This window comes from Leptodactylus fuscus, chromosome 5, assembly GCF_031893055.1.
Source record: "Leptodactylus fuscus isolate aLepFus1 chromosome 5, aLepFus1.hap2, whole genome shotgun sequence".
Lineage (NCBI taxonomy): Eukaryota > Metazoa > Chordata > Amphibia > Anura > Leptodactylidae > Leptodactylus > Leptodactylus fuscus.
The window spans coordinates 86,353,420-86,379,957 of record NC_134269.1 but is presented as its reverse complement, the minus strand read 5'-3'; the positions used below and the strand labels follow the sequence as shown (position 1 = coordinate 86,379,957).

At 43.4% G+C, this 26,538-nt stretch overlaps 1 protein-coding gene across 7 annotated transcripts in view; it reads right to left on the bottom strand.

Annotated features, from left to right (window-relative positions):
• TRPM1 (transient receptor potential cation channel subfamily M member 1) overlaps positions 1 to 26,538 on the bottom strand; it is a 161,201-nt gene that overhangs the window by 102,192 nt on the left and 32,471 nt on the right. For 6 of the 7 annotated variants that reach the window (XM_075273569.1, XM_075273570.1, XM_075273572.1 and 3 more), the window contains exon 1: positions 22,837 to 23,154. The exons of the other annotated variant lie outside the window; for it this stretch is intronic. In XM_075273569.1, the coding sequence (XP_075129670.1) occupies positions 22,837 to 22,968 (132 nt within the window). In that variant the 5' untranslated portion in view covers positions 22,969 to 23,154. Of the gene's footprint in view, positions 1 to 22,836; positions 23,155 to 26,538 lie in introns of those variants that run through there. 7 annotated transcript variants of the gene reach the window in all.

Below are 26,538 nucleotides of genomic sequence, written 5' to 3'. Positions count from 1 at the left end.
GACATGTATGTATATGCAATAACAAATAGTAAGCAGTGGATACAGATATTGAGTTTAACCATACACTGCGCTGCCACTCACTTTTGAATATTTTAACATTTAAAACATTGCAAAGATGCCAAAAAAAAATTATCCCTTCATGGGAGCTAATATAAAATCAAAATGGTTAAGAAAACACTTAAGAAAAGATTTTTCACTAACCAGACTGACTTCATCAGTAAAAAAACTATGTTAGGGTGCATGCACACTACGTAACGCCGGGCGTGTATGAGAGCCGTACACGCCGGCATTACAGCAGACTGCCGAACACTTCCCATTCACTTCAATGGGAGCGCTCGTAACAGCGGCGTTTACGAGCGCTCCCATTGAAGTGAATGGGAAGTGTTCGGCAGCCCTGCTGTAACGCCGGCGTGTACGGCTCTCATACACGCCCGGCGTTACTCAGTGTGCATGCACCCTTAGGGCAGGTTCACATCTGTGCCCCAGTCTACGCTTTCAGGTTTCTATTTTCTGCCCAAGAAACTGGACTGGAAACGGAAATCAGCAGTCACTTTTTAAACATGCATGTTTTTGCATGTTTGCAAAGTGTCCGCCCGTGAGCATTTTGTGGTCTCCGCGGTGAAACCGTTTTTTTTTTTAACCGGACACAATGTCAGGCATGCAGGACTATGTCCGGTTAAAAAACAAACTGTTTCGCCGCAGGGACCACAAAATGCTCACAGGCGCTCACGGGTGGACACTGTCTGCCAGGTTTCCATCTCCTGTCGGCAGAAGACGGAAACCGGAAAGCAGAGACCGGGGCGCAGATGTGAACCCACCCTTAAACAATCTGTGGACAGATTTCTGTACGTTGCAAGCATGTTAAAAGACGATGACCAATACTAGGATGGGTATGTCGCCCAGGATTTCAGGCAGACAGAAGCTTTACGGTTCTATGCTGCATTTCCATTTCAGTCTGTAGACTAGTGATTGCAGAACAGACCACCACGTATAAGCTCAGCACATGAAAAGACATGTTCATTGATTTCTAAAGACCACAACACAGTGAAAATCCCCAGATAGTGAAGGGGAACCCCTTACATTTAACACATAAAAGCTTTGAGCCACTATGCATGCAAAATAGATTTTGAGAGGATTTTAGGGAAATTCCCAATGGTAAAGGGGTTTGTACTGTGAAATCCAGCACTTTAGAAGCAAGCAGCGAAGCTGTAATCCACGCTAGCCATGAAAAGCTTAAACATCCCAATGTGAATCAGATCGTTCTAACATTGGCTTTCGGCCTTTTTCTGGCATAATCCCATTTAGCACAGAATGCCTTTGCCTTTTTCTACTGTGAAGAATGTTCTTTTCTCATGTGCAGCGGTTCAACTGAATATATCAAAATGTAACCAGTTAACATTCCACAAATAAAATGATTTTCTCTGGGACTGCAGACTGCCACACTAATAGACATATATCCATTTTCTAACAGCTTTAAAGGGGCTCTATCATTGGGGAAACTCATTTTTAACTAATCACAACATTGCATAGCCTTTAGAAAGTCTATTCCACACCTACCTTTAGTATGTAAATTGCCTCAGTGGTTTTTTAATAAGTCCGTGTTTATTCATATGCTAATTAGACTCTTGGGGCACCATTGTGCACCCTCTTTGCTATTGTTTCCTATGGGTGTATACAGCACAGGTTGCTGCTGCTGCTGCTGCTGACTTCCTGCTTGCACACACACATAGGAGATAATAGCAGAGACGAGTGCTGCTGGGAACTTCCTGTGCTGGCTGGAAGCTCATTAGATCGGACCTTAAACTACAAGTGAAGGGGCCGGGAGTGTTAGTCATTATCTTTCTCCTGAACCAATTTCACTTTAATAGGAATGGAGATGAGACACTTTATAAAAATGGAGCTAGTTCTTAAAGAGGACCTTTCACCATTTTGCCCATAGGCAGTTCTATATACTGCCGGAAAGCTGACAGTGTGCTGAGTTCAGCGCACTGTTGGCTTTCCCGATCTGGGCCCGGTGTGAAGAGCTTACGGTCCCGGTACCGTAGCTCTTCTATGGTCAGAAGGGCGTTTCTGACTGTTAGCCAGAGACGTCCTTCTTCACAGCACAGCCAATTGCGCTGTGCTGTGAGAGCCGGGAGGAACACCCCCTCCCTCTGCTCGCAGTACTCGTCCATAGACGAGCATTATCAGGGAGGGAGGGGGCGTTCCTCCCTGCTCTCACAGCACAGCGCGATTGGCTGTGCTGTGAAGAAGGACGTCTCTGACTGAGTGTCAGAAACGCCCTTCTGACCATAGAAGAGCTACGGTACCGGGACCGTAAACTCTTCACACTGGGTCCACATCGGAAAAGCCGACAGTGCGCTGAACTCAGCGCACTGTCAGCTTTCCGGTAGTATATAGAACTGCCTGTGGGCAAAATGGTGAAAGGTCCTCTTTAAAAAGCAGACCACTTTTTTAATCATGTACAATTCTTTTAGAGTAAATTCACATGTAGCAGATTTTTAAACAGAAACTGTTATGATTGTCTCATTTAGCTAAATGGGAGTTAGCAAAAGTCTATATGTTTACCACTAAAATGGAGCTAACTTTTAATCACAGAAAATTCTACAACAAATCTGTCACATGTAAATATATCTTTAGGCTAAGGCTCCGTTCCCAAGGAATAACGCGCTGCGCATTCAGACACGTTTACACGTGTCAGAGTGTGAGCGCTCAAAACAGATCCCATTCACTTCAATGTGTGCCGACTTACGGGCGCTACATATTGAAATCAATGGGAGGCTTTTTAACCCATTGATTTCAATGTGTAGCACGCGTGAGCCGGCACACATTGAAGTGAATGGGATCTGTTTTGAGCGCTCACACTCTGACATGTGTATACGTGTCTGAATGTGTGGCGCATTACTCCGTGGGAACGGAGCCTTAGGTCCCACGTAAAAAAGTGTTGCGGGAAAAAACGTGGCATCAATGCATCACGGTATTCCTCTACGAACTTTCTGAACCTATACTACTTATAAGGAAATCGCCGTTGTTTCCATAGGTAAAAGTGACATGCTCTGATTTCCAAAACCGCAACAGTTTTGGAAACTTCTTCCCTTCCCCTTCATGAGAAGCTGTAAAAAAGCTTCACAATAAAATAAATTTTAGGGGAAAACGCAGAGGAGTGATTTTCTTTCTGGTTTTGTTTTAACGGTGTGCACTGTCCGGTGAAAATAACACATTCCATATATTCTGCAGGTCTCTGCCATCACAACAAAATCTTTTTTTTATGTTTTAATAAGTTTAAACAAATTAAAAACTTTGAAAGAATTTAAATTCTTTTTTGCATCATCAGTTTGTGACACCAGTAACTTTTTTTAATAGTTCTGTGTACAAAACTGTGTATGTTATCCTTTTTTGTGCAAGACAACATGTAGTTTTTAGTGGTACTGTTTTGGAGAGTGTGTGATGTTTTGATAACTTTTTGTTGATTCTTTTTTTGCCGGCCGGGTTGATTTGCTTTCCTGTTGCAGTGTTCAGTGAGTGGAATAAATATTTTTTTTAATAGAGTGGGCAATTTCAGATTTTGGGATACTCAATTTGTTTATGTTTAATTTTGTTTATTTACTTTTAGATATGATCTAGGAAAATGGAGGTGATGTGAATTTTGAAAAAAAAAACTTTAAAAAATATTCACTTGTTTATTTTTAGCCCCCATAGGGGACTTCTCAATCCAAGGTACAAAGGTTGGAATAAAGACAACAACCAACATTCCATGTCGTGAATCAGGCAATAAAGAATTTTCTACAGTATCCTTGGAGTGTTAGTCATTATCTTTTTTGCTGATTATCATTATGTTTATCCTGATTATTATTAGATTGCATATACCATAGACTGCAATACTATAGTATGAATGTATGAGCATTCATACTTTCCCTGCATGAGCATGCATAAAGAAATATCTGTTAGGTCGGGCCCCATATTGCACAAACGCATTTTACATTACTTGTAGAGATGAGCGAACAATGAAATATTCGAGATTCAATATTCGTTTCGAGTAGAGCCTCAATATTCGACTACTCGATCGAATATCGAATCCCATTATAGTCTATGGGAAAAAAAATGCTCGTTTCAGGGGCAACCACTATTCGACTAAAGGAAAGTCAACAAGTCCAGAAGTAGCAGGAGGAGAGTGTTTAGGAGGAGCGCTGTGCAGTTAAAGCGCACGGACTCCATTATAGTCTATGGGGTCCGTGCGCTTTAGCTGCACAGCGCTTGCAGTTGCACTGATAAAAAGTAAGCTCCCTCATAACCGCAATCTGCCAGCTCTCCTGACTAGCAAAGACGAGCCTGCGGCAAATCAACACTGGTTCTGTAGCAGGCTCGTCCTGCAGCAGGTTTGTTCTGCTGTGGTCCGATCTTAGACTCCACCTCCGAACAGACGAGCCTCCGGCAGAACCAGCATTAATTGGCTATATGCTGTACACTGGCCAATCAATGCTTTTCAATTCACTCCTATCAGAAAAAGTAAGCTCCTTCGTAACAGCAAGCTGCCAGCAATCCCGACTAGCAAGGACGAGCCTGCTGCAGAACCAGCATTGATTTGCCGAATGCTATACACTGTACTGAAGTATTTTTTATCTGTTCTAGGGAAAGGGGGTGATTTGAATTGTTAATAATTTTTATTTTTTTCATATTTTTTTATTACATTTATTAGACACCCCCCCTCCCCCCCTAGGGGATCTTGAACCCCAGGAGGTCTGATCACTAATCCAGCAGAGTAGCCTGCAGTAGAAGGTAATGCCAGACAATCCTGGGAGCCCTCCCATCTGTCATGGTAATGGGATTCCAACCCTGGAGCTAGCTCCTGGTTTCGGGAATACCCAACAAAAGAGTTCCTCGGTCACAAGGGGCCTTAATGCCAACGATCAGTACTATACTGTATTTTGGCAGATGTCGGGAAGAGGTTAAGGATAACCATTTTAAAGTATCACCTGATACTTTGCATTGTCACCCTGATCATTTTGTTGTTTTGCTTATCCAAATCTATTCAGCCATTCCAAAGATATAAGCCCTTTAAGGTTGGATGCAAACTAGGATATTCTAGCCAAGTGGGTGGTAACATCACATGACATACAGCATATAGACCCCACCTGCAGTAAAGCCACAGACTAGTATACCTTAATTTGCATTAACACTAGAAGGACTTAAACCTTTTGAATGGCTGAATGGATTTGGGCAAACAAAATGCCATAATAATGAAGATGATGGCGCCTATAAGATTATATATGTCATTGGTCTTTTCAGACCTGGTGACACGTCCTCTTCAATTGCATATGTACCCAAAAAATACTTCCCATCTAGTTCTGTAATTGGTGCATTGACTATTAGGGATGAGGAGCTCTACCAACCAGTCAGTCATAAACAAGTGTACTATAGTAAATTCTTTATTGCTTCATTCACAACATGGAGTGTTGGTTGTTGTCTTTATCCCAATGTTTGTACCTTGGATTGAGAAGTCTGTTGGAATCTGTGCACGGAGGAGGAAAGCTGACAGTTGTCTCTGAAATGGACTGTGTATCAAAAACATATTGAGTAATGCTGGTAGTTAAAAAAAAGTCTGAAGTCCCACGTTATGTAAACGCCAAAGTAAAAAACCGCAGCATTTCATAGTCTAGCGAATCCCATCCACAGCGGATATGCTACTATTTTCACAGCTGTTGAGTTTTTGGAAATCGCAGCATGTCAATATATATGGAAATACTGGCTGTTATCATATAGGTATAATTGAAGCAGAAAGTCTGCAGAGGAAAACTCTACAGACTTTCAGTCAGTGAAAGTAGCACTTTTTGGCTGCGGCTGCGATACATGGAGCCATAGTCTAAGGCCAGTGCCCCACGAGCCGAAACCGCCGCGGGAAAAATCGTGGCATTTTACAATATCTGCAAAGTAGATGGGATTCATGAGAATCTCATGCCCACTCTACATTTCAAACCACAGTGCGGACATGCTGCGATTTCCAAAACCGGCACGGTTTTGGAAATCGCAGCATGTCAGTTATATCTATGATAACGCCGGTGGCTTTCTCATAGATATAATGGTAACAGAAAGTCCACAGAGGAAAACTCTGTGAACTTTCTGTTCAAAGCGCTGCGGAAAGAACCTGCGATGCGTGCCTGCTGCGGCTTTTCCCGCAGCGCTTTAGCATTGCGTATCGTTCTGTGGGGCCTTAGCCTAAGTCAGTATTCCCATTTGGACATTTAAGGGTGTACCCACAGGATATAAATATAAATGCCCAATAGAAATGTGTCCCTCCTCTTCTGAATGCTATTTATGGCATTGACGAGAGAGATGGCTGTGCACACGTGGGTCTCTCTATTTGCTTAGGGGGTTCCGAAAATAGCTGAGCAGGCTGTGGCTATACTCAGTGTGTCTTTCTGAATTGCAGTCAGAGTTTGATGGAGAATGCTCTGCTCTGTAATAATGACATGTTGTCACATTTGGTTCCAGGAAACTGATAACTCTCCCACTCACATAACCCAATATCAGAGTCCAACCTCTAGAACCTATTATAAAACATTGGCGGCACTCGTAACTCTGCTTGTTTGCTGTAGGTAAAGGTTTTAGCCATGTATCTATTAATCACATGAAAGCAGATATTAAGTTATATTAATCCACACCAGCTGTTAGCTCTTTCGCTGTGCCATTATCAGAGATTAATCTTTGGGCAGCTAGGCTGTCTTTTTCGAGCTGCCTCTAAGTACACATCAACATTTTGCATAACATTCAGCTGAAATCTTTCTGAGCTACTTCTGAGCCTTCAGCTCTCATAACCACATTATACAGGTTATACAACACAGCATGGAGACGACTGGTTCGCCATCATCCTTCTCCCTGAATTTGGTGATATTTATTTGTATATAAATTTATATAAATTTGAATTTACCAGAGTTTACAAGTCTGCGTTGTTCTAAAAGGGTTGCTCAGGGAGCTTAACCACTTCAGTATAAAATAGGTTTTCAACTCTGTTACGGTAAGTTTTATTTTGTATTGTGTCATCGTGAGTGTGGCTAGAACCTGTGATGAGAGCATGGTATTGGCGTATTATTATATTTATTTTTCTATTATGTTTCTTTAATTTTTTTTATTTTTTTTTTACTTTTCTATTCATTTAATTAATTAATTTATTTAAATTGTGTCCCCATAAGGTCATAATAGAACTTTCGGGCATCTGACCACTATTTTTTTTGGTAGGGGTGGCCGATTTCCCCTGTAATTGAAGCTGATACCTTAGCCCAGACCTGGGCAATGTACGGCCCGCAGGCCTGTTTTGCCAACTATTTTAAGGGGTCGGGTACGGCTTTAAAGAAGGCAACTCCGAATGCTTTACTAATTTTATTATATGAAGAATCAGTGAATACATCAAATAACAGAAGATAGTGTGATATTGCGTACACTTTTGTATAATACAAGTTACAAAGATTAATATACAAAGATTAAGATACAGAATCAACACCAAGAGCTTACATCATCATCTGCCTGGAAAAGAAAATCATCAACCGTGGAGGCGACCGGTGAAGGCAGATAATTCTCTCCATAGCTTACATTACACATCTATATACAGGTTAAAGCTTCACCAGGAATTATAAGCATCATCTATCCGGCATCAGCTGGGAGAAGCGGGCCAGCGAAGATAGAGAGTTCCTGGGATCCACACTGCGCCATGGGCGTCCCCTTAGCACGCAGGTCCAGACACTTCTAACTTCGCAGCAAACTTTCTCAGCTTATATCTTCTTGAAAACAAATGCATGCGTAGCCCAATGCTATGCAAACTAACACATCAGTATTTTTCCAGTATAAGGCCTCCCCCCTCCGAATGGCCAGCTCTTCAGAGGTTAACCTGACACTGGGAAAATCCTTCATCGGATGTTGAATGCTCCTGGTGCTAAGCAAACCTGCATTCCCATCAACCAGTGCTATATGGTACAGCGTTCTCATAACAATATTCTGTGAGAAGCATTGATAAGAGAGCTATGTGTAAATATGCAGCGTCTCTCACTAAACATTACCAAGTCTACAGAACTTACAGGCTAACTGTTACCATCTAATATTCTTAAAGGGATACTATCAATATGGATTCCGGATGGTCAATTAATACCTTAGCACTACAGGGCCACATCCGGCCCTCATAGCTTTTGGAAGTTTGTTCAAGGACCTGTGATGACATGATCACAGCTTATCACCAGGATAGGATATGACTCATTAGTGGGCAGAACCACACAGGACAGTGTGAAACAGCAAGCTGCCAGCAATGGAGGCTGCTGGATGATAAAGAAGAGAGAAGAAACAGCATGTGTGAGCAAGAGGGGGGAAGTAGGGGCAGATGTAGGGGGGCAGTTAAACTGAATGCAGATGGAGGGGGGACATTAAACTAGGGGGCAGATGGAGGAGGATATATTCCAAGGGGGGTAGCTGGAGAGGGACATGTCTGCCTCTAGTTACGCTCAGTTTAATGTCCCCCTCCAACTATCCCCACTGTTAATGTCCCCCTCCAGCTGCCCCAGTTTCATTTCCCCTCTAGTTTCTACTAGTTTACACTGGGGCACCAGGAGAGGGACTTAATACTGTGGGACATTTGGAGGAGAACATTATAATGTGGGAACATGTAATGTTAGGGTGACTGTAGGAGGATTATTCTTTGTGGAGCACATGGAAAAATGATTGAGAATGGGTGGAGCTATATTTGCTATGGCACACATAGCCCTCTAGAACCGTTACAATTTCTTATGTGGCCCCATGGGAAAATTAATAGCCCACCCCTGCCTTAGCCTCAGCTGCAGGAGGAAGACAGCCTTCTGTCCATGACTGCTGATCTGATCTGGATCTTCTAGCACCCAGCAGCTCTAGCAGTCTCTGATCCCTGGCAGATCACATGACTGCCAAGTCAGAAGGTAGGTGTATCATGGCGAGGCCCATGGCTGTGTGCACAGCAATTGGGAAGGCAAGGATGGTAATAAACATTCCCTGCCTTCTTTAGGGGAGGTCCGGATGAAGTTATAGCCAGCACCCCGTTTCTGCTGCATGATTAGGTGCAACTGCTTAAAACTGCGAGAACAGTATGTCCTTTGCAGAACAAGAGGAGTACCACCTAGCCATATATAGTTAAAGGAGTTTCCAGGCAAAAAATAATTTTTCAAAAAAGGTCTGTTAGGGCTATTAATAGGTTAATAAGTGCACCAAAATACATTTAGCAGTGTTTTGTGTGATTTCTGGGTTTCTCTTTGAGCTTCTGGTATCTTCTGCATTTGTTTTCATGGGGATCTTCCTGTTCTGTTTTCCTACAACTGCCATGATCCCTTGGGCCACAAGGAGCTGACTCCATCCTGCTTCCTCTTTCACTCCCTTCCCTCACTCATTCCCCCCCTCCCTCTCTCACGCACACCCCCCTTCCCCCATTTCCCTAGCTAGCCCTTCCTAACTAACGCAATCCCACCCCATCATGCTTACCTGTCTTCCGAGAAGGATCTTCTGGGTACAGGACTTAACGTCTTCTAGGCGTCGGTACTCCCTCTCTAAAGTGCGGGCATGAGCAGCTGGTAGACGTCAAGAAGAAGAGGTTACGGACGCCCAGAAGAAGTACCTCCTATTTTATTACATTGAAAACATGTAGAAGGTGCTGTTGGTTAGGAATGTCATGTGTCAAGCAGCTCCTGAAAAGGTTATAAAAGTTTTATCTCAGCTTATAAATCAGTTATTCAGACTGAACAGTTTACAGGCATGGGCTACAGGGATTGCTCACAATTTAGTTCTCTAACACCAAATTAATGTGTTTTCTAATATAATATGAATGAGTGACTGTGTAATAAGTAGTCACAATGAGTTCTCCAGAGAAGGAGATGCACTATACCGAGGCTCTTTGCTCTGATAGGGGAGTCCCGATGCACTAATTAAAAATGATATACATACTATTAAGAGAATCTATTACACATCCAAAGAAGCCGATAGACAGATTACATCTGTACTACAAAGGAAAGGGGTTAATTAATTTGATCTGAAAAGTCAATGTGCATTGTAGCTTGGGAGAAAAACAATTAGGTTGATAATTCTTATCAGAGACAAAATTAATAACATTGGTAATATGGTGCTAATTTTGGCCCATTGTGTTAGCAAGGGAATAAGAACAAAGCTGCATGAAACAGTCAACCTGCCAACATGGATTTAACATGCAGAGGCCATGGACTTTGCTCCCCTCCCTGATATCAAGGCTTAAAACTGAGAATGTTCAGAGCAAGGCTACATTCACATGACTGGCATATGAGAGATACCCATGTGTTGCCACCTATTTACTTTCTTCAGTGATCCCAGGCTGCAAAATGGAAAGGAATAGGATCTGTCCTGAGTTTTGCCCAGGGTTCACTGCCCCATACACAGACCCATGATAACACATGTGCATATGTATGGGACCATTAGGATATAATGGTTCAGTGTGAGAGCCATGAAAAACAAGCCCAAGTCTGAAAATTTGTGAAAGTGAGGTTCTCAGAATGGATACGGAACAGGAAAGGTCCTACAGACAGGATTAAGATGATGTAATAAGGGAGAATAAGAGTCACAGGTGACTTGCTGAAAGACTACGACAAATGGTTTGGCAGATGTAAAGAAAAGTAGAAATATAAAGGTGCAGAAATGTAGAGAGCGACAAGAAACTAATGTAATAAGTGAGAGAGTAGATGTGCTAATGTCAACACCAAGCAAATATCATAAAAATCAATGACACATGGACTCCCCCAAAAAATATTAATATAATTATATATACCACAAAATAGTGCCAACCAAATGTAAAATTTGCTGCGAAAAGGAACCGGGTCAGGGAGCTATGCTGACATCTCACCTGGACCTGTGTTTTAACATTTGTGCTGGCGTATTAGAGCACTATAGGGAATAGCAGTTTAGTACAATGGAGCCACTCTTGGGGCTCAAGACTTCTCATTTGCATATACTGAAATAAATGAATATCTCGGCAAAAGAGTCACAAATTTTCCTGTTGAAAAAGGTGTCACATTCAGGTGAGCCTGATCTAACTTCTTTCTGGTTTAATACATCTCCATTCTGACAGACTTCCTTTAACCCCTTCCTGCCGATGGCACTTTTTGACTTCCTTACCAAGCTCAATTTTTCAAAACTGACGTGTCACTTTATGTGGCAATAACTTTGGAACGCTTTAACTTACCAAAGTGATTTTGAGATTGTTTTTTCGTAACACATTGTACTTGATGTTAGTAGTAAATTTTGGTTGATATGTTTTGTGTTTAATTATGAAAAAAAAATAGGAAATTTGGTGGAAATTTTGAAAAATATGCATTTTATAAAGTTTGATATGATGTGCATTGCATACAGATAGTCAGACTGCGAAAATTATATCATAAATCTCATGTCCCAGATTTCTGCTCTATGTCGGCATCAAACTTTAGGCGCCCATTTATTTTTTAACGGACATTAGAAGGTTTACAAATGAAACAACAATATTCAAAATTTTCAAGAAATTTCCAAAACCCATTTTTTTAAGGACTAATCCAGTTATGAAGGGGTTTTGAAAGACCCTTGTATTAAAACCCCCCATAAATCACCCCATTTTCAAAACCCCTTAAATAAGCCAAAACAACATATACCTAGTATAACTTTATGGGAAGTGTTTCAAGACTCATTTCCAGAGGACATTGAGGGACTCATACATTGCATAACGGACTACATTAATTTCTGTGTGGACAGCACGGTACCAACTAGGAAGGTGAGGTGTTTCTCCAATAACAAACCATGGATTAACTCTGAGATTAAAACTCTCCTCAAGCAAAAAAAGAGAATTTTTAGGTCTGGGGACAAAGATGGCCTGGGGGCGGTTCAGAAACAGCTAAGACAATTGATCAGAGAAGGGAAAGCCAACTACAGGCGGAAGATGGAGCTACAGATGGGGGAGGGTAGAATCTCTGAGGTGTGGGACAGCCTTAAGGCAATTTCAGGACACAAGGAAAAGACAGGGCACCGAACAGTAGGGGACAGGAAGTGGCTTAACGAGCTTAATCTATTCTTCAATAGATTCGACTCCAAGCAAATGCTCCCTCCACCAGCATGTCAGCCAACCGCCCTCCCCTCACACACCAAGACCCAACCCCCACCGAACTGCGGTCAACTGCAATCTGACTATCTGATCCTGCAGGAGTCTCAGGTGTGTAAGGAAATGAAGAATATTACAGCGAACAAAGCGGGGGGACCTGATGGTATAAGCGCAAGAGTTCTTAAAATGTGCAGTGACCAGCTGTGTGGTATTATAACGCACATGTACAATATGAGCCTGAAGCTGGGAGTAGTACCTCAACTGTGGAAAACATCTTGCGTGGTACCAGTCCCAAAGAAACCCAACCCGATGGGCTACAATGACTACCGACCTGTAGCACTGACATCACACCTGATGAAGGTCCTAGAGAGACTGGTCCTGACACACCTACGCCCCCTAGTGAGCTCCGCTCTGGACCCCCTCCAGTTTGCCTACCGGCCAGGCATTGGGGTAGATGATGCCATCATCCACCTTCTTCATAGAGCTCTCTCTCACCTGGAGAAACCCGGGAACACTGTGAGAATAATGTTCTTTGATTTCTCCAGTGCGTTCAACACCATTCAGCCAGAGCTACTGAGGGAGAAGCTGGACCTTTGTGGTTTGGACCATCACCTGTCCAACTGGATCCTAGACTACCTGACAAACCGCCGTCAGTATGTGAGAGCCCAGGACGGTGTGTCTGACACTGTGATCTGTAGTACAGGGGCACCACAAGGTACAGTTCTTGCCCCATTCCTCTTCACACTGTACACTGCTGACTTCAGGCACAACTCATCCAGCTGTTACTTACAGAAGTACTCCGATGACTCTGCTATAGTCGGCCTTATCACTGATGGCGACGATAGGGAATACAGAGATTTAAACCGGGATTTTGTTGAATGGTGCCAGCAGAACCAGCTCAGGATTAATGCTGGGAAGACCAAGGAGATGGTGGTGGACTTTAGTAAACGGAGAGGTGCTCCGACCCTGGTGGAGATCCAAGGAACATGTATTGAGATAGTCAGGACCTATAAGTACCTGGGCGTGCTCCTCAATAATAAACTAGACTGGGCTGATCACCTGGAGGCGCTGCACAGAAAGGGCCACAGCAGACTCTACCTGCTCAGGAGGCTGAGGGCCTTCGGAGTCCGGGGGACACTTCTTAGGGCCTTCTTCAACTCTGTGGTTGCCTCAGCCATCTTTTTCGGTGTGGCCTGCTGGGGAAGCAGTATATCAACCAGGGACAGAAATAGACTTGACAGGCTGACCAGGAGGGCCAGCTCTGTCCTGGGGAGCCCCTTGGACCCAGTACAGGTGGTGGGTGACAGAAGGATACTGTCTGTGGTGACCTCCATGCGGGAGAACAAATCCCACCCCATGTATGGGACCCTGATGGGACTTGGCAGCACTGTAAGCGACCGTCTGCTTCACCCCAAGTGTGAGAAGGAGCGCTATCGCAGGTCCTTCCTTCCAACCGCGACCAGGCTGTATAATCTACTTCAGACCAAACGAAGAGCTCTCCGCACAGAGAACTAATGATTATGAGGATGACCATGAGGTCTTCCTCTTTCTCTTCTGTTTTTCCTTAGCTGCCATGGACTCCTAGTATATCTTCTCTTCTCAGCTTATCTGTGTCTACGTCTGTAATATATTACTCTGTATTATCCTGTATCTGTATTACTATGCTGCTGTAACACGCTGAAATTTCCCCAATGTGGGACTATTAAAGGATTATCTTATCTTATCTTATTTCAACCCTATAAGTGTTTAACAAGAATTAAGACAAAATGGAGGTGAAATTTTCAAATTTGATTTGATTTTACTAATATTTTCATTTAGCCCTAGAATTTGCACATTCACAAGGGGTTAAAGGAGAAAATGCATCCCACAATTGGTTATGCAAGTTCTCCCGACTACCATAGTACCCCACTTGTGTGTGTAAACTAATATATGGACGCACAGCGAGACGCAGAAGGGAAGCCGCGCAAAGGAGCTTTTAGAGGGCAGATCTGGTTGAGATCAGTTTCAGGAACCATGTCGCATTTACAAAGCCCTTGAAAAACGCACCCCTCAAAGAATTTATCAAGTGATGTAGTGAGCATTAGTAACCCCGAAGTGAATATGTAAGCTGTGCCGAGTAAATTGGGTACACCAAATCCCATTCTATTTTCCCACTAGCTCCTATGACACGGATGGGGAAGAGGGGCATTCTGGGGGATCAGCGCTGGTGTATTATCTCTCATAAGCTATAAATATGGGGTGTCCCCTGAAAACGCTCGCACAGCTTATACATTTCCTTCTAGTCGCAGCCACTTATGTCCTAATGATTTGGCGACTTTTGGGGTTTTTGTCTTAACATTGTACAAGCTAGATTTTTATTTTCTGGCAATGTGGCCATATGAGGGCTTGGTGTTTGCGGTATTAGATGTACTTTTTAATGCCACCATTTTGGGGTGTCTGTAACTTATTGACTACATTTTATTAACTCTTTCTGGGTGGGATGTAAAAGGAAACATCAATTCTGGCATTGCTTTTTAGCATTTATTTTTTTTCCCATGTAGCGTACAGCATAAGTAACATGTTACCTTTATTCTGCGGGTCAGTACGGTTACGGCGATACCTCGTTTATATGATTTTTTAATGCGTTTCTATTTGTGCAGAATAAAATTCAATTTAGGGGAAAAAATCTATTATTTTTGCATCGCCATCTTCTGAAAGGCATAACATTTTTATTTTTCAGTAGACAGAGCTGGTTGGGGCTTATTTTTTGCGGGATGACCTCTACTTTTTATTGGTACTATTTTGGTTTTCATCTGACCATTTGATTACTTTTTATTGAACATTTTGTAAGGTAAAGGTTGTGAATAATCATTATTTTGTGCGGTTTTCTACTTTTTTTTATGATGTTCGCCGTTCGGGTTAAATAATGTTTCATTTTATTGTTCAGGTCATTACGGACGCGGTGATACCAAATATGTAATGTTTTTTTCTATTTTTCTTTATTTTACATAATAAAACATTTTATATGGGAAAATTGGATTTTTGGGGCTTTATTTCTAATTTATTTTAAACTTATTTAAACTTTTTTATAACTTTTTTTTTCTGTCCCCATGGGGGATTGAAGCAGTGATCTTCTGATCTCTGCTTAACTAGATATACGCTGCAATACAGGTGTATTGCAGTGTACAGGAAGCTGTCAGCCTGTGTAGACGCACAGGGCTGACAGCTTCCTTTTTGGCAGGATCAACCAGGTACTTGGAGGGCAGACCCAGGGTCACTGATCAGACCCAGGGCTGCCCCTTACCAACACCAGCACCCCCTGAAACCATCGCGGGGGGTGCCGATCGGGGCCATTATATACCGAAACAAACATGACCGCCGGCATCTCAGGGGTTAACACCCGCGATCGGACCCGGTTCCGACCACGGGTGTTACAGGGCATTGTCAGCCGTAACATACGGCTGACACTCGCAGATTCTGTGTGCGCACCATGCAGCCGCTGTAGTACTACGGCGGTTTGCAGGAAGTCCTTCCCGGCAGCGCCGTACTATTACGGCGGATGTCGGGAAGGGGTTAAGGCTAAAGCCCCATTTGACGTCGTGTAGCATAAAACTGCTGCTGGAAAAACTGTGGCGTTAGTGCATTGTGGTTCTTCCCACAACGATTTAGACAGAAAGTTCGCAGAAGTTTCCTCTGCAGACTTTCTGCTTCAATTACACCAATAGGGAAACTGCTGATGTTTCTGTAGGTATAATTCACATGCTGGGATTTTGGAAATCGCTGCGTGTCTGCAGAGCATTTTTTACCGTCAAGTGGGGATGGGATTTGGGAGAATCTCATCCTATTTGCTGTGACTGTAAAACGTGCAAACTGCAGCGTTTATACCACGTGGGGCCCCGGCCTCATAGTTCCCAGCATACAGGCCTTTTTTTATCTTTGCAAAAGCAAACAAACATTACGTAAGAAAGTGTTGTTCATGTTGTTTACATTTGGATCAATGGGGGCTCTGTCTGTCTTCGTCTATTACTGTTGCTCTCACCCTATGACAGATTAGAGCAATGGACATTCACAATGGTAGTGTGAAGTCTCCAAACATAGTACTGGCAGGCCTGGAAGTCTGAACAAGGCTCCTAGCAGTTATAATGGGTGCATTCACACGGAGGAAAATGGTGCTGAATTTGGTGTGGAATCCGCTTCAGATTCAGTGCTGAAAAAAAAAACTCCCATTGACTTCAATGGGTTCCTTTTTCTGCTAGCAGAAAAGTGACTATTAGTGCTATTAATAGGTTAATAAGTGTAACCATATACTTTTTAGCAGTGGCGTAAATAGGAATGGCGGGGCCCGGTGGCGTACTTTTGACATGGGCCTCCCCCCAATCAACGCCAAAGACCTCGACCAATCGACCCCCCTCTCCACATTTCTGTGCACACTATTATGCCCCATAGTGGCCCCTGCACACAGTATTATTCCCCATAGTAACAGGGCCCATAGTGGCCCTTACACACAGAATTATGCTCCATTGTGGACACCCATGAACAATTATTATATACTGGGTTCTTTTCAGACCCCACAGTTTAATAATCGGAGAAAAAACATTAAAAAAACACTGTTACTTACCTATCTCCTGGCTCTGCTGAATTCTCCGCCTCTGTCGGCCATCTTCAATGACCAGGACGTCATGTGACCAGGGGGCCTGCGTTGTGACGCATATGGACGCAGGTCCCAGTCATGTGACATCACGCAAGTAGGCCTGAAGCATGCCCGAAGCACGGAGAGGTACTGTAAGTAATACTGTTTTTATGTTCCGTTACCTCGCCTTGTCCTCTGATCATTATACTCGGGGGTCCGAAAAGACCCCCCCCCCCCCCAAAGTATAATAGTTCTTGTGGGGCCCACAGCGTCATTTGCAGATCCCGGCCCCTGACAGGAACGGTAAGTAAGTAGGGCCTGTTACTGGCTGGATCAGCCTATTAAACCCAAAACACAGCGGTACCAGCTGTCACCGGGCCCCCTTATGTCCAGCCACTACCGCTGCTACCCTGGCAGGTATGCCTCTGCTTTTTAGCATGTTTTGAGGAATTTCTGGGTGTCTCTGGGGGGCCCCTAGGGTCTCCTGCTTTTGTTTATATCCTTCTGCTTCCTGCTTTGTAAATTCCTTACTAACTCCTCTCACCTCTCTATCCCCCCCTTCCTCACTCCCCCATACACCACCTCCCTGTCTCTCTAGATATCCTTTCCTTCCCTACCTACTCACTACTAGCCCAATCGCCAGCCCATATTACATACTTACCCTCCACGCTTCTTCCTGTTAGACAGCTCCTCCTCCTTCCATATCGTGTCTGTATGTGCTCTTCTTCTCCAGCAATGAGTCACCTCTACTGCGCATGTGTGGGCACACATTAGAGGTGATTTACCGACAGCAGACACATACACTGTCAGGGGCGGATCCAGGGCCGGGCGAGCCGGGCAACTGCCCGGGGCCCCGCTCCCGGCGGGGCCCCGCGGCAGGGCCCGTACCTAACAAAACTCGGGTCGGTTGGCAGGGCAATTGTTGAGGGCCCCAGCACTTGCAGGGGCCCCCTGTCGGTCCTCTATCAGTAGCTGCAGCTCCCTGCACACAGTGTGCTTCACACATATACTTTCCCTATTAGGAAGTATATGTCGGAAGCACACTGTGTACCTACAGCATCGGCTGATAGACAGCAGCCAGCCAGGGAGCTGCAGCTATGGATAGAGGACGCTCCCTCCTCACCCCCCTTCTCTGGCTGTCCTCTGTCAACCAATGAGAGGAGAGCTGAGGAGGCGGAGCTTATCGCTCTACAGAAGACCCCTGCCATCCTGCATCTTACACATGAGAGGGAGAAGTTCAGCAAAGTGAAAGTAAAGACAGAACACGCAGGTACAGGCTGGAGGGGGGAGGGGGGTTACTATGCCTATTAATGTCAGGCATTTGGAGTTATTCATTTAGTTTTGGTAACTCCATGTGCCTCATATTAATAGCAACTAACCCTATCATGTCCCTCACATTAACCCCCTGTGTACTTCACCATAAGGGTTACTGATGTGTGAGATATATGGGGGTATTAATAATGAAGATACTTCATTATTACCTCCATGTCTCTCACATATCAGTAACTCTTATGTGAGGCACACAGGGGGTTAATGTGAGGGACATGATAGGGTTAATTGCTATTAATATGAGGCACATGGAGTATCTTAGGGGGTGTTCACACTACCGTCAGTGTCCGCTGCTAATGTCGTTCAAAATCTTGCTGTGTCCGTGACATTCTGCATTCATTTAAAGGGGCTCTATCAGCAAAATTATGCTAATAGAGCCCCTTTAAAAAGACCATTCAGGCCCCGTAAATGTTATATTAAACCCCGGTTCCATTTTTAAATAAAAGCATTAAAACATATACGCTAATCGTACATGAACGTGCACCATGGGCGGGGATGCACGATGCTACGTCATCTTCGGGCACGCCTGCCTCTTCTGTCTTCTTGTAGTGACGCCCTCTGGTTCCGTGTCTTCTTCCGTCTTCTTGTCTTCAAATCCCACGCCTGTGTAGTAGCGCTTCCCTCCGGAGCACTACTGCGCAGGCTCACTTGCCAGTCCCCGTAGAACTACACAAGCGTATTGCACGCTTGCGAACTGCCATTAAGTAAAGTGGCGAGTGAGCCTGCGCAGTAGCGATCCGGAGGGAAGCGCTACTACGCAGGCGCGAGATTTGAAGACCTCAAGCCGGAAAAAGACCAATAGGAAGCCGGCAGGAGAGACGGGACCAGAGGGCGTCACTCCAAGAAGACAGAAGAGGCAGGCGTGCCCGAAGATGACGCGGCATCGTGCATCACCGCCCTCGGTGCACGTTCAGTAAGATTTGCATATATGTTTTTATGCTTTTATTTAAAAACAGGACCGGGGGTTAATATAACATTTACAGTGCCTGAATAGCCTTTTTAAAGGCTATTCACGCATATGTAGGGCTCGATTAGCATAATTTTGCTGATAGAGCCCCTTTAAATGGACATCGGGTACATTGATTTACACTCCGTGCCTGTCCTAAAGATGTCTGACTTTTCAAGCGGACAGAAAAAAACCTACATGTCGGGTTTTTGTAAGTAGGGCCCCGCCACAGTCAATTGCCCAGGGCCCCGCAAAGCCTGGATCCACCACTGTACACTGTGCACACACTGCTTAGAGAAGAGGAGAAGAGGGCGCACCCTATCAGTACAGGAGGAGGAGCCGTCTCACTGGAAGAAACCATGGATGCTAAGTATAATGGAGTGGATGGGGAAAGGGAGAATAGTAGTGACGATCCATTTCCAGAAATGGGAAAACGTATCATCACAAGATAATCAGAAAATGTCCCTGGGGCAGATACATGACCGCCCCAGGGATATGGGTAAATATGCTTTTTTAAAAAATTAATAATGTTATTTAGAAAGTAGAAGGGGGAAGGGTGTTTAGAGTAGTGTAGGGATTTCAAATTATCCCAGACAATCCCTTTAAACACAAAGGCATAAAGATTTTTCACTGCACATTTTCATATGGAAATATCACTGCTGTATTTATGCAGGTTAGAATTTAAAATTCTATGGAAAACAGATCATTTTATATGGCCTTAACTAGAATTTAAAGGATCGCCATCACTTTCAGAGTAAATTGAACTGTAGTAATGCAGATGCTGCAAAATGCCTTTTACTTTTTTAATAATATCATATGGATAATCTCCACAAGTCAACACCTTATTTATTTACGAAAAGAAATGGGAGAGATTTACTAAACTAAATGCACCAACACTCTGATTTAATTTGCACAAAAATTGACTAGATACTTTCTTTTTTATCTCAACTTCTTAGAGAGAAAATCCAGCATGGGCAGCATCATTTATTACAGTAAAATGCAGAAACCCTGATACAGACACCAAGCAGTAAAGGGAAAAACTATTAGATATGCACCTCAACACAGAAGGAAAACTGTATCCAGCCTGAATGTATCCCTGTATATTTCACTGAGGATACAGCAGAGGCTATGCTGTATTCTACTAGACCTGTGTGACTGTAGCCTCACTATAATAGTTTACACAGACCTAACAATTTTCAACACCAGGGGCTGCTATCACTAGCAGATAATTGCAATATTTCTACAAGAAAACCTCTTTTTTTATAACAGTAATACTTGAACCTAAAACTACATTTTTATGTGCCGCGATGCAGTAAGGTAGGCAAAGCAGTAATTACTCATGTGAATATATTCTTATTAGAGATGAGCGAATTGAAGCTAAATTGAAGCAGAATTTGATTCGAATTTCAGGAAATATTTGATTCTCATCAAATCTGGATTTTCTCACATTCATGGTAACAAATTACATTTTTTTCCTAAAATGGCTGGTGCACATGTTAGGACATGGGGCAAGGAACTCTTGGAATGTGGGATAACCCACAATGCCATGCGTGCAGCCAAGCAGCAGCTAGCCAGCCCTGTGATGGTACAGCCCTCTGCCATCTTGGATTCAGGCATTTCCCAGTGTAGTTAATGCAGGGAGACACGTCAGCAGGCAGTAGCGAAAGTGGTAGAAAGGACTTCAAAAACTGATATTTTGCTCAATGGAAGTTCAGGGAAAGAGCATTAGAAGTGTAGGGAAAGGACAGGGAGGAATTTATATAGAGTATTGAGGCAGAACAGGATTTATTTGGGGTGTTTGCAGCCTGGGTAATAGGAACAACCCTACTACACCTTGCTGTACTGACTGCCACTATGCAGCTGATCATTGCAAGTTTGCAATAGATCATATTTGTGTATTGCAAATTACTAGGGCACACTGTTCTACAACACTATAAAGACTGTCTGCAGGAAACCGCTGCTGACTTTCTCTGGAAAGTGATGCGGGAAAAACCACAATGTGTTGCTGCTACGGTGTTTCCCGCAGCGCTTTTTGTTGTCGGATGCTACATGGGACTTTAGCATATAGTTATGTTCACACAATGTAGTTTGGTGCTGATTTTGAGGTGGATTCCATCTAGAATCTGCCTCAAGTGTATTCAATGGGAGGCAAAGACCAAAGCAGGGCAAATTGCTGTGTTTACGTCCCATGGAACCCCGGCCTTACATGGCTTTCTATGGCTGTATACAGTATTACTCTTTCATGGCAGCTAGAAAACTACTAGAGACTCAGGTGACTGTTGAAGCCTATTCTTAATTTTCCATATTGCATGAATCCATACATGCACTACTGCAGCCACACTTACAGTATGAATGTCTTCACATATGGCCCATTTTGTTGCAGTTTCAAAAATGCATTTACTTGCTGATCAAAAGGACCCTATCTAGAGCCAGAGCCCCACGTGGTGGAAACGCCACCACAAATAAACTCAGTGTTTTACAGTCTCTGCATCACGAAATTCCATCCACACATTGAGAAAAATATGCGCAGCGGACACGCTGCAATTTCCAAAACCGTTGTGGTTTCGGAATTCACAGCATGTCAATTATACCTCTAAGGAAATGCTGGTGGTTTCCCTAGAGGTATAATTGAAGCAGAACGTCTGCAGAGGTTTCCTTTTGTGAAAAGCGCTGCGGGAAAAAACACGATTCGTTGCCGACACAGTTTTTCCTGTAGCGCTTTTTTTGCTATGGCCAGCTATGTGGGGCCTTAGCTTATCTCTGATTTTAAGTCCCAAATATTTCTACAATGTCTCTGCTACATGTGAGGACAACCTATTAGTTATAATGTTACTTTTTTATCTAGAGGAACATACTTCATCAATCCTTAAAGGGGTATTCCCATGTACATAATCATATCTATATTTGTAGATAATTAAAAGTTAAACATTTTTGCAAATATAAGTTATTAAAAATTTGGCAGAGTTTTAAAGATTTTCTCTAACTTTCTTAGCGGTGACAGTCTGTTATCTTGATCAATGGCCAATGGATACGACCACTAATGCAGAAACTTTCTATGGTCTGGGACTTGTCAGGAACCCAGCTATGATTTTCTTGTTGTAGCTGTGTTATCAGGCAGGGACACTACATGTATCAGAAGATATCCCGGCCACAATAAGGAAATCATGGCTGATTTTCTGACCTTAGAAAGGTTCTGCATTCATGATTGTATCCAATGGCAACCAATCAAGACAACAAGACTGTGACCACAAGATATTTAGAGAAAATCTTTAAAACTCTGCAAAATGTTTAATTACTCATATTTGCAAAAATGTTTAACTTTTAATTATCTACAAATTTTAAAAAAAATCCATGTACATGGGAATACCCCTTTAAATTTGCAAATCTTCCAGGCTGTTAACCGATTAGATATGATTGAAACATCTAATTTACTTATGTCATGAATATAAAATAACATTATGAAAGTGAGACTATATGCTTCCAGTAGATTCAGAATATTGTACAGCAATTAATTTTTCTAAATCTAAACGAGTTAAGACTGTATGATGGCGGTATAGTCATATTACATAACACAATATCCTCAATTTTATGTAAAATACATAAAATTAGTGTAATTACCATATATGAAATATTCTTCCATTACTCTGAAATAACAGAAATGTCTACATAAAACAGTAATATAGAGAAATAGTAATGATAATAGTAAAATGGTACATATCACATTAAAACTCAATTTTTGGTTCCAAATTTTTTATGGAAATGCCATTTCCTCCCAGACACATATGTATATATGCACAACGATCTATGGTGGTCTTAAGGACACAGAGATGCATGGGTTAAATTAATGAATGATGAACATACCTTTTGGGATCCAGAAGATGAGCCCTTTAAAGATGTGCGTTTGAAGGATCCGCTCATCCTTCTTAAAGAACCTGAGAGCTTCCCTCCTCTAGATCCAATAGGTCTTTTACCCCCTTGTCCTTTCCCCTCCATGTATAATATATCATCACCAGGCCATTAAGGAGAACTTTATTTTCATTGGCATAGTCTGAGCCACAGACTACGAAGAGTGGAATAAGACTAGAAAACGAGACATCACATTTATATAGAAAAGTCCCAAAGTATAGAAGCTCTACTAGTCATAGCTAGGAGGGAATAAGCTATCATGGAGAGGGAACAAAACTGAGCAACACATGGGTACAGACTGCTGCATCCCATCCCCCTTGCTACAGCCTCTATAATCAGGCTTAATGCACGCAGCTCTAGCAAGCTATGGTTTTTAATGGATGGAGATTTAATAAATGGTGATTGAAGGTAAATCTACTTTGTGAAGCATCAGCCCAAAAAGTTGTTTTTTTTTCCAACGCAAAACATAGGTCAATCATTCTGGTATCACTGAAAAAGGAGCAGATGGTCTCCAGGCCAGGAGCTAGGAGCCTGCACAGTGAAATGTCAGGAGCAGCTTGTGAAGCAAAAGTGCCTACAGCAGATCTACAGAGAAGGACAAGATCTGGATCATAAAAACAAGAGTGGGTTTAGCTTAATGCTGCTGAGCAAAAAAGAGCAGCACAGTCTGTAGAGTCCATCCTTATGAAAACGATATCCGACACATGTATGTTCCCAGAGTGCACAGACGGCAGAAATCCCCGCCATGAGGAGCTTACAATCTTTATATCCTTTGCCTACAAAGCTCTAAACCTACAGTATATTCTGCCAGGTAATTCAAGAAATACAACTAGAAACTCATCATTTTACCAACAATGAAATATACGAGAAATGTTTGGTTTCTCTCCTGGACTGTGCAATGTTGTGTACTGTGGTTTTAATGGTTTACATGGAGACATGGATTGCTAGTATGTTATCAGTATATAGAATAAAATAAATGTAACCTGTAAAGTTAGGGGCAATTCACACACATGGGTTCCAACCCTGTAACAAAGTCCAGCATTATAGTGAGTTATGGTGCAGGGAGCTCCAGTGGTGTAACTAGGAATTGCAGGGCCCCGTGGCGAACTTTTGACATGGGGCCCCTGACCGACGCAGAAGACCCCTACTGACCGACCCCCTACTTCACCCCCCCATTCCTGCGGGCACTATTAAGCCCCATAGTGTCCCCTGCACACATTATTATGCCCCATAGTGTCCCCTGCACACATTATTATGCCCCATAGTGGCCCTTGCACACATTATTATGCCCCATAGTGGCCCTTGAACACAGTATTATGTCCCATAGTGGCCCATGCACACAGTATTATGCCCCATAGTGGCCACTACACACACTATTATGCCCCATAGTGGCCCCTGTACACAGTATTATGCCCCATAGTGGCCCCTAAGTATTATGCCCCACTGTGCACACCCATGAACAATTATTATACTCTGGGATCTTTTCAGACCCCAGAGTATAATAATCGGGGACCGAGGAGGGATACCAACATGAAAAACACTGTTACTTACCTATCCCTGGCTCTGCTGCGCTCCTCGGTGGTGTCGGCCATCTTCAATGATGTCTGGGACTTCACATGACCCGGGACGCAGGCCCAGGTCATGTGACATCAGGAACGTCATACAAGCCTGTGCTAGCAGTAACAGGCTATTACTACTACCACAGGCTTTGGGCCTATATGGTAATATCCCAGACCACGTGACATCTAGGATTTTACCATATAGGCCTGAAGCCGGCTAGGATTAACATTGGATCCCGGATAGAGGTGAGTAAAACTGTTTATTATTTTCTCTCACCTCCGCTGGAGCTCCGATTATTATACTCGGGGGTCTGAAAAGTAATAGTAAAAGGAATAATAGTAAAAGGAATAATAATAGCGGCAGTGGGATCGCGGCTGGGGCTTGGGCCTACTCACTGCCGACCTCTGCGGCCTACAGTATAAGGTGACGCGGGGTTCAGCATTGAGCAGGCCCGGGGACAAACAAACATTAAGTTCTCATACTTACCGACCTCGTGCTGCTGCTCCCGCTGCCGCCACTGCTCATCTTCTCCCGCGGCTGCTTGTCTTCTCCCACGGCTGCTCCTGCGTCTCAGCGTAGGGGGCGTGATGACGCCGCCTGTGCTGAGACGCAGTAAGACTGTTGAGGTAGTGACCTCCGCCAGAATACGGGTCACTTTCAGTGGTCAGTCACCTGCTCCAAATCAATCATGCATGTGCGCGCTTGCTAAGAGAGACTCTGACACAAGGTGGTTCAGTTTCAATCTCAGGCCATGCTGGACGCTCTGGCTGCTCACACAGTACTGAGGTTTATTGAGGAAGTTACAGTTTTTATACAGGAATGCAAGAAAGATAAGATAACGGCAGGCTGTAAGCATATACGTCTTGTATCCGAATACACTGGCGATCAGTCATTGGCTCTTAAATTTCAACATCTTTTAGCTTTCGAGTTCCCAGGAAATGATACTGTCTTTCTTGTAAACCACATGACGATCATGTGCGTCAGCATCTGGGTGTGGTACTGGATACAGGCGCCATCTTAATGTATAAACGTTGCACAAAGAAAAATATAATTTCTTAAGCAGTATAAAGCATGTATAAAAATAAGAATAGACATGGTCTACCTTCACAAGACGTCATCAACACACGCCGGGTGCGGGTCTGAGCTAACGTGGCCACGTCACCCGGCGTGTGTTGTAGCCGGGGGAGGGGGCCGGGACTGGAGTGGAAGCCCGCTGCAGTGAGTCAATACGGTCAAGTCAATTACCGTATTGACTTGAGTGGTAATTTCACTGGTCCGCAGTAAAAGACATCTGTGGGAGGCCGCTAGAACAGCGCTGCTGCCGATAGGTGGTCGGTGAGGCAGCGCTGTCTCCAGGGCCGCCTTAAGATGTTTCCAAGGCAGAGAAGATGCTCTGGAAACACTTTGGGGCGGTCCTGGAGGCAGCGCTGCCTCACCACTCACCTATCGCTGCTCCAGCGGCCTCCCACAGATGTCTTTCACTGCGGACCAGTCATGTGACATTTTCAATTACCGTATTGACGCGAGTATAAGCCGAGGCGCACTTTTTCAGCACAAAAACTATTCTGAAAAACTCGGCTTATACTCGAGTATATACGGTAGTTTTTATTGATAACATTTGGGGAAAGGTCTGAGGTTTGATCACTTTTTATTCAATTTTTTAGGAGGCAAAGTGTTGTAAAAACATCCCAATTTGGCTATTTTGATTTTTTCTTCTCTATAACGTTCACCGTATGGAATAAATATTTTTTTTATTTTAATAGCTTGGAGATTTTTGAGTGCAGGGATACCTATTGTGTTTATATTTAAAGTGTTTATACTAACTAAATGGTGGTATAAATTTAGAATACACAGGTGCATTCACACTACTGATACACTGCCTGATTCAGAACGTTAAAGCATGTTCAGAATCAGCGCGTATAAAGCAGTTCCCATTCATTTGTATGGGAGCCGGCATACGAGCGCTCCCCATTGAAATGAATGGGCTGCTTTTTTCACTACGAGCGCTCCCACTGAAGTGAATGGGATGTGCTCACGTGTACGGCTCAGAATGAGCAGAGCTAGCCGTACATGCGAGCACATCCCATTCACTTCAAT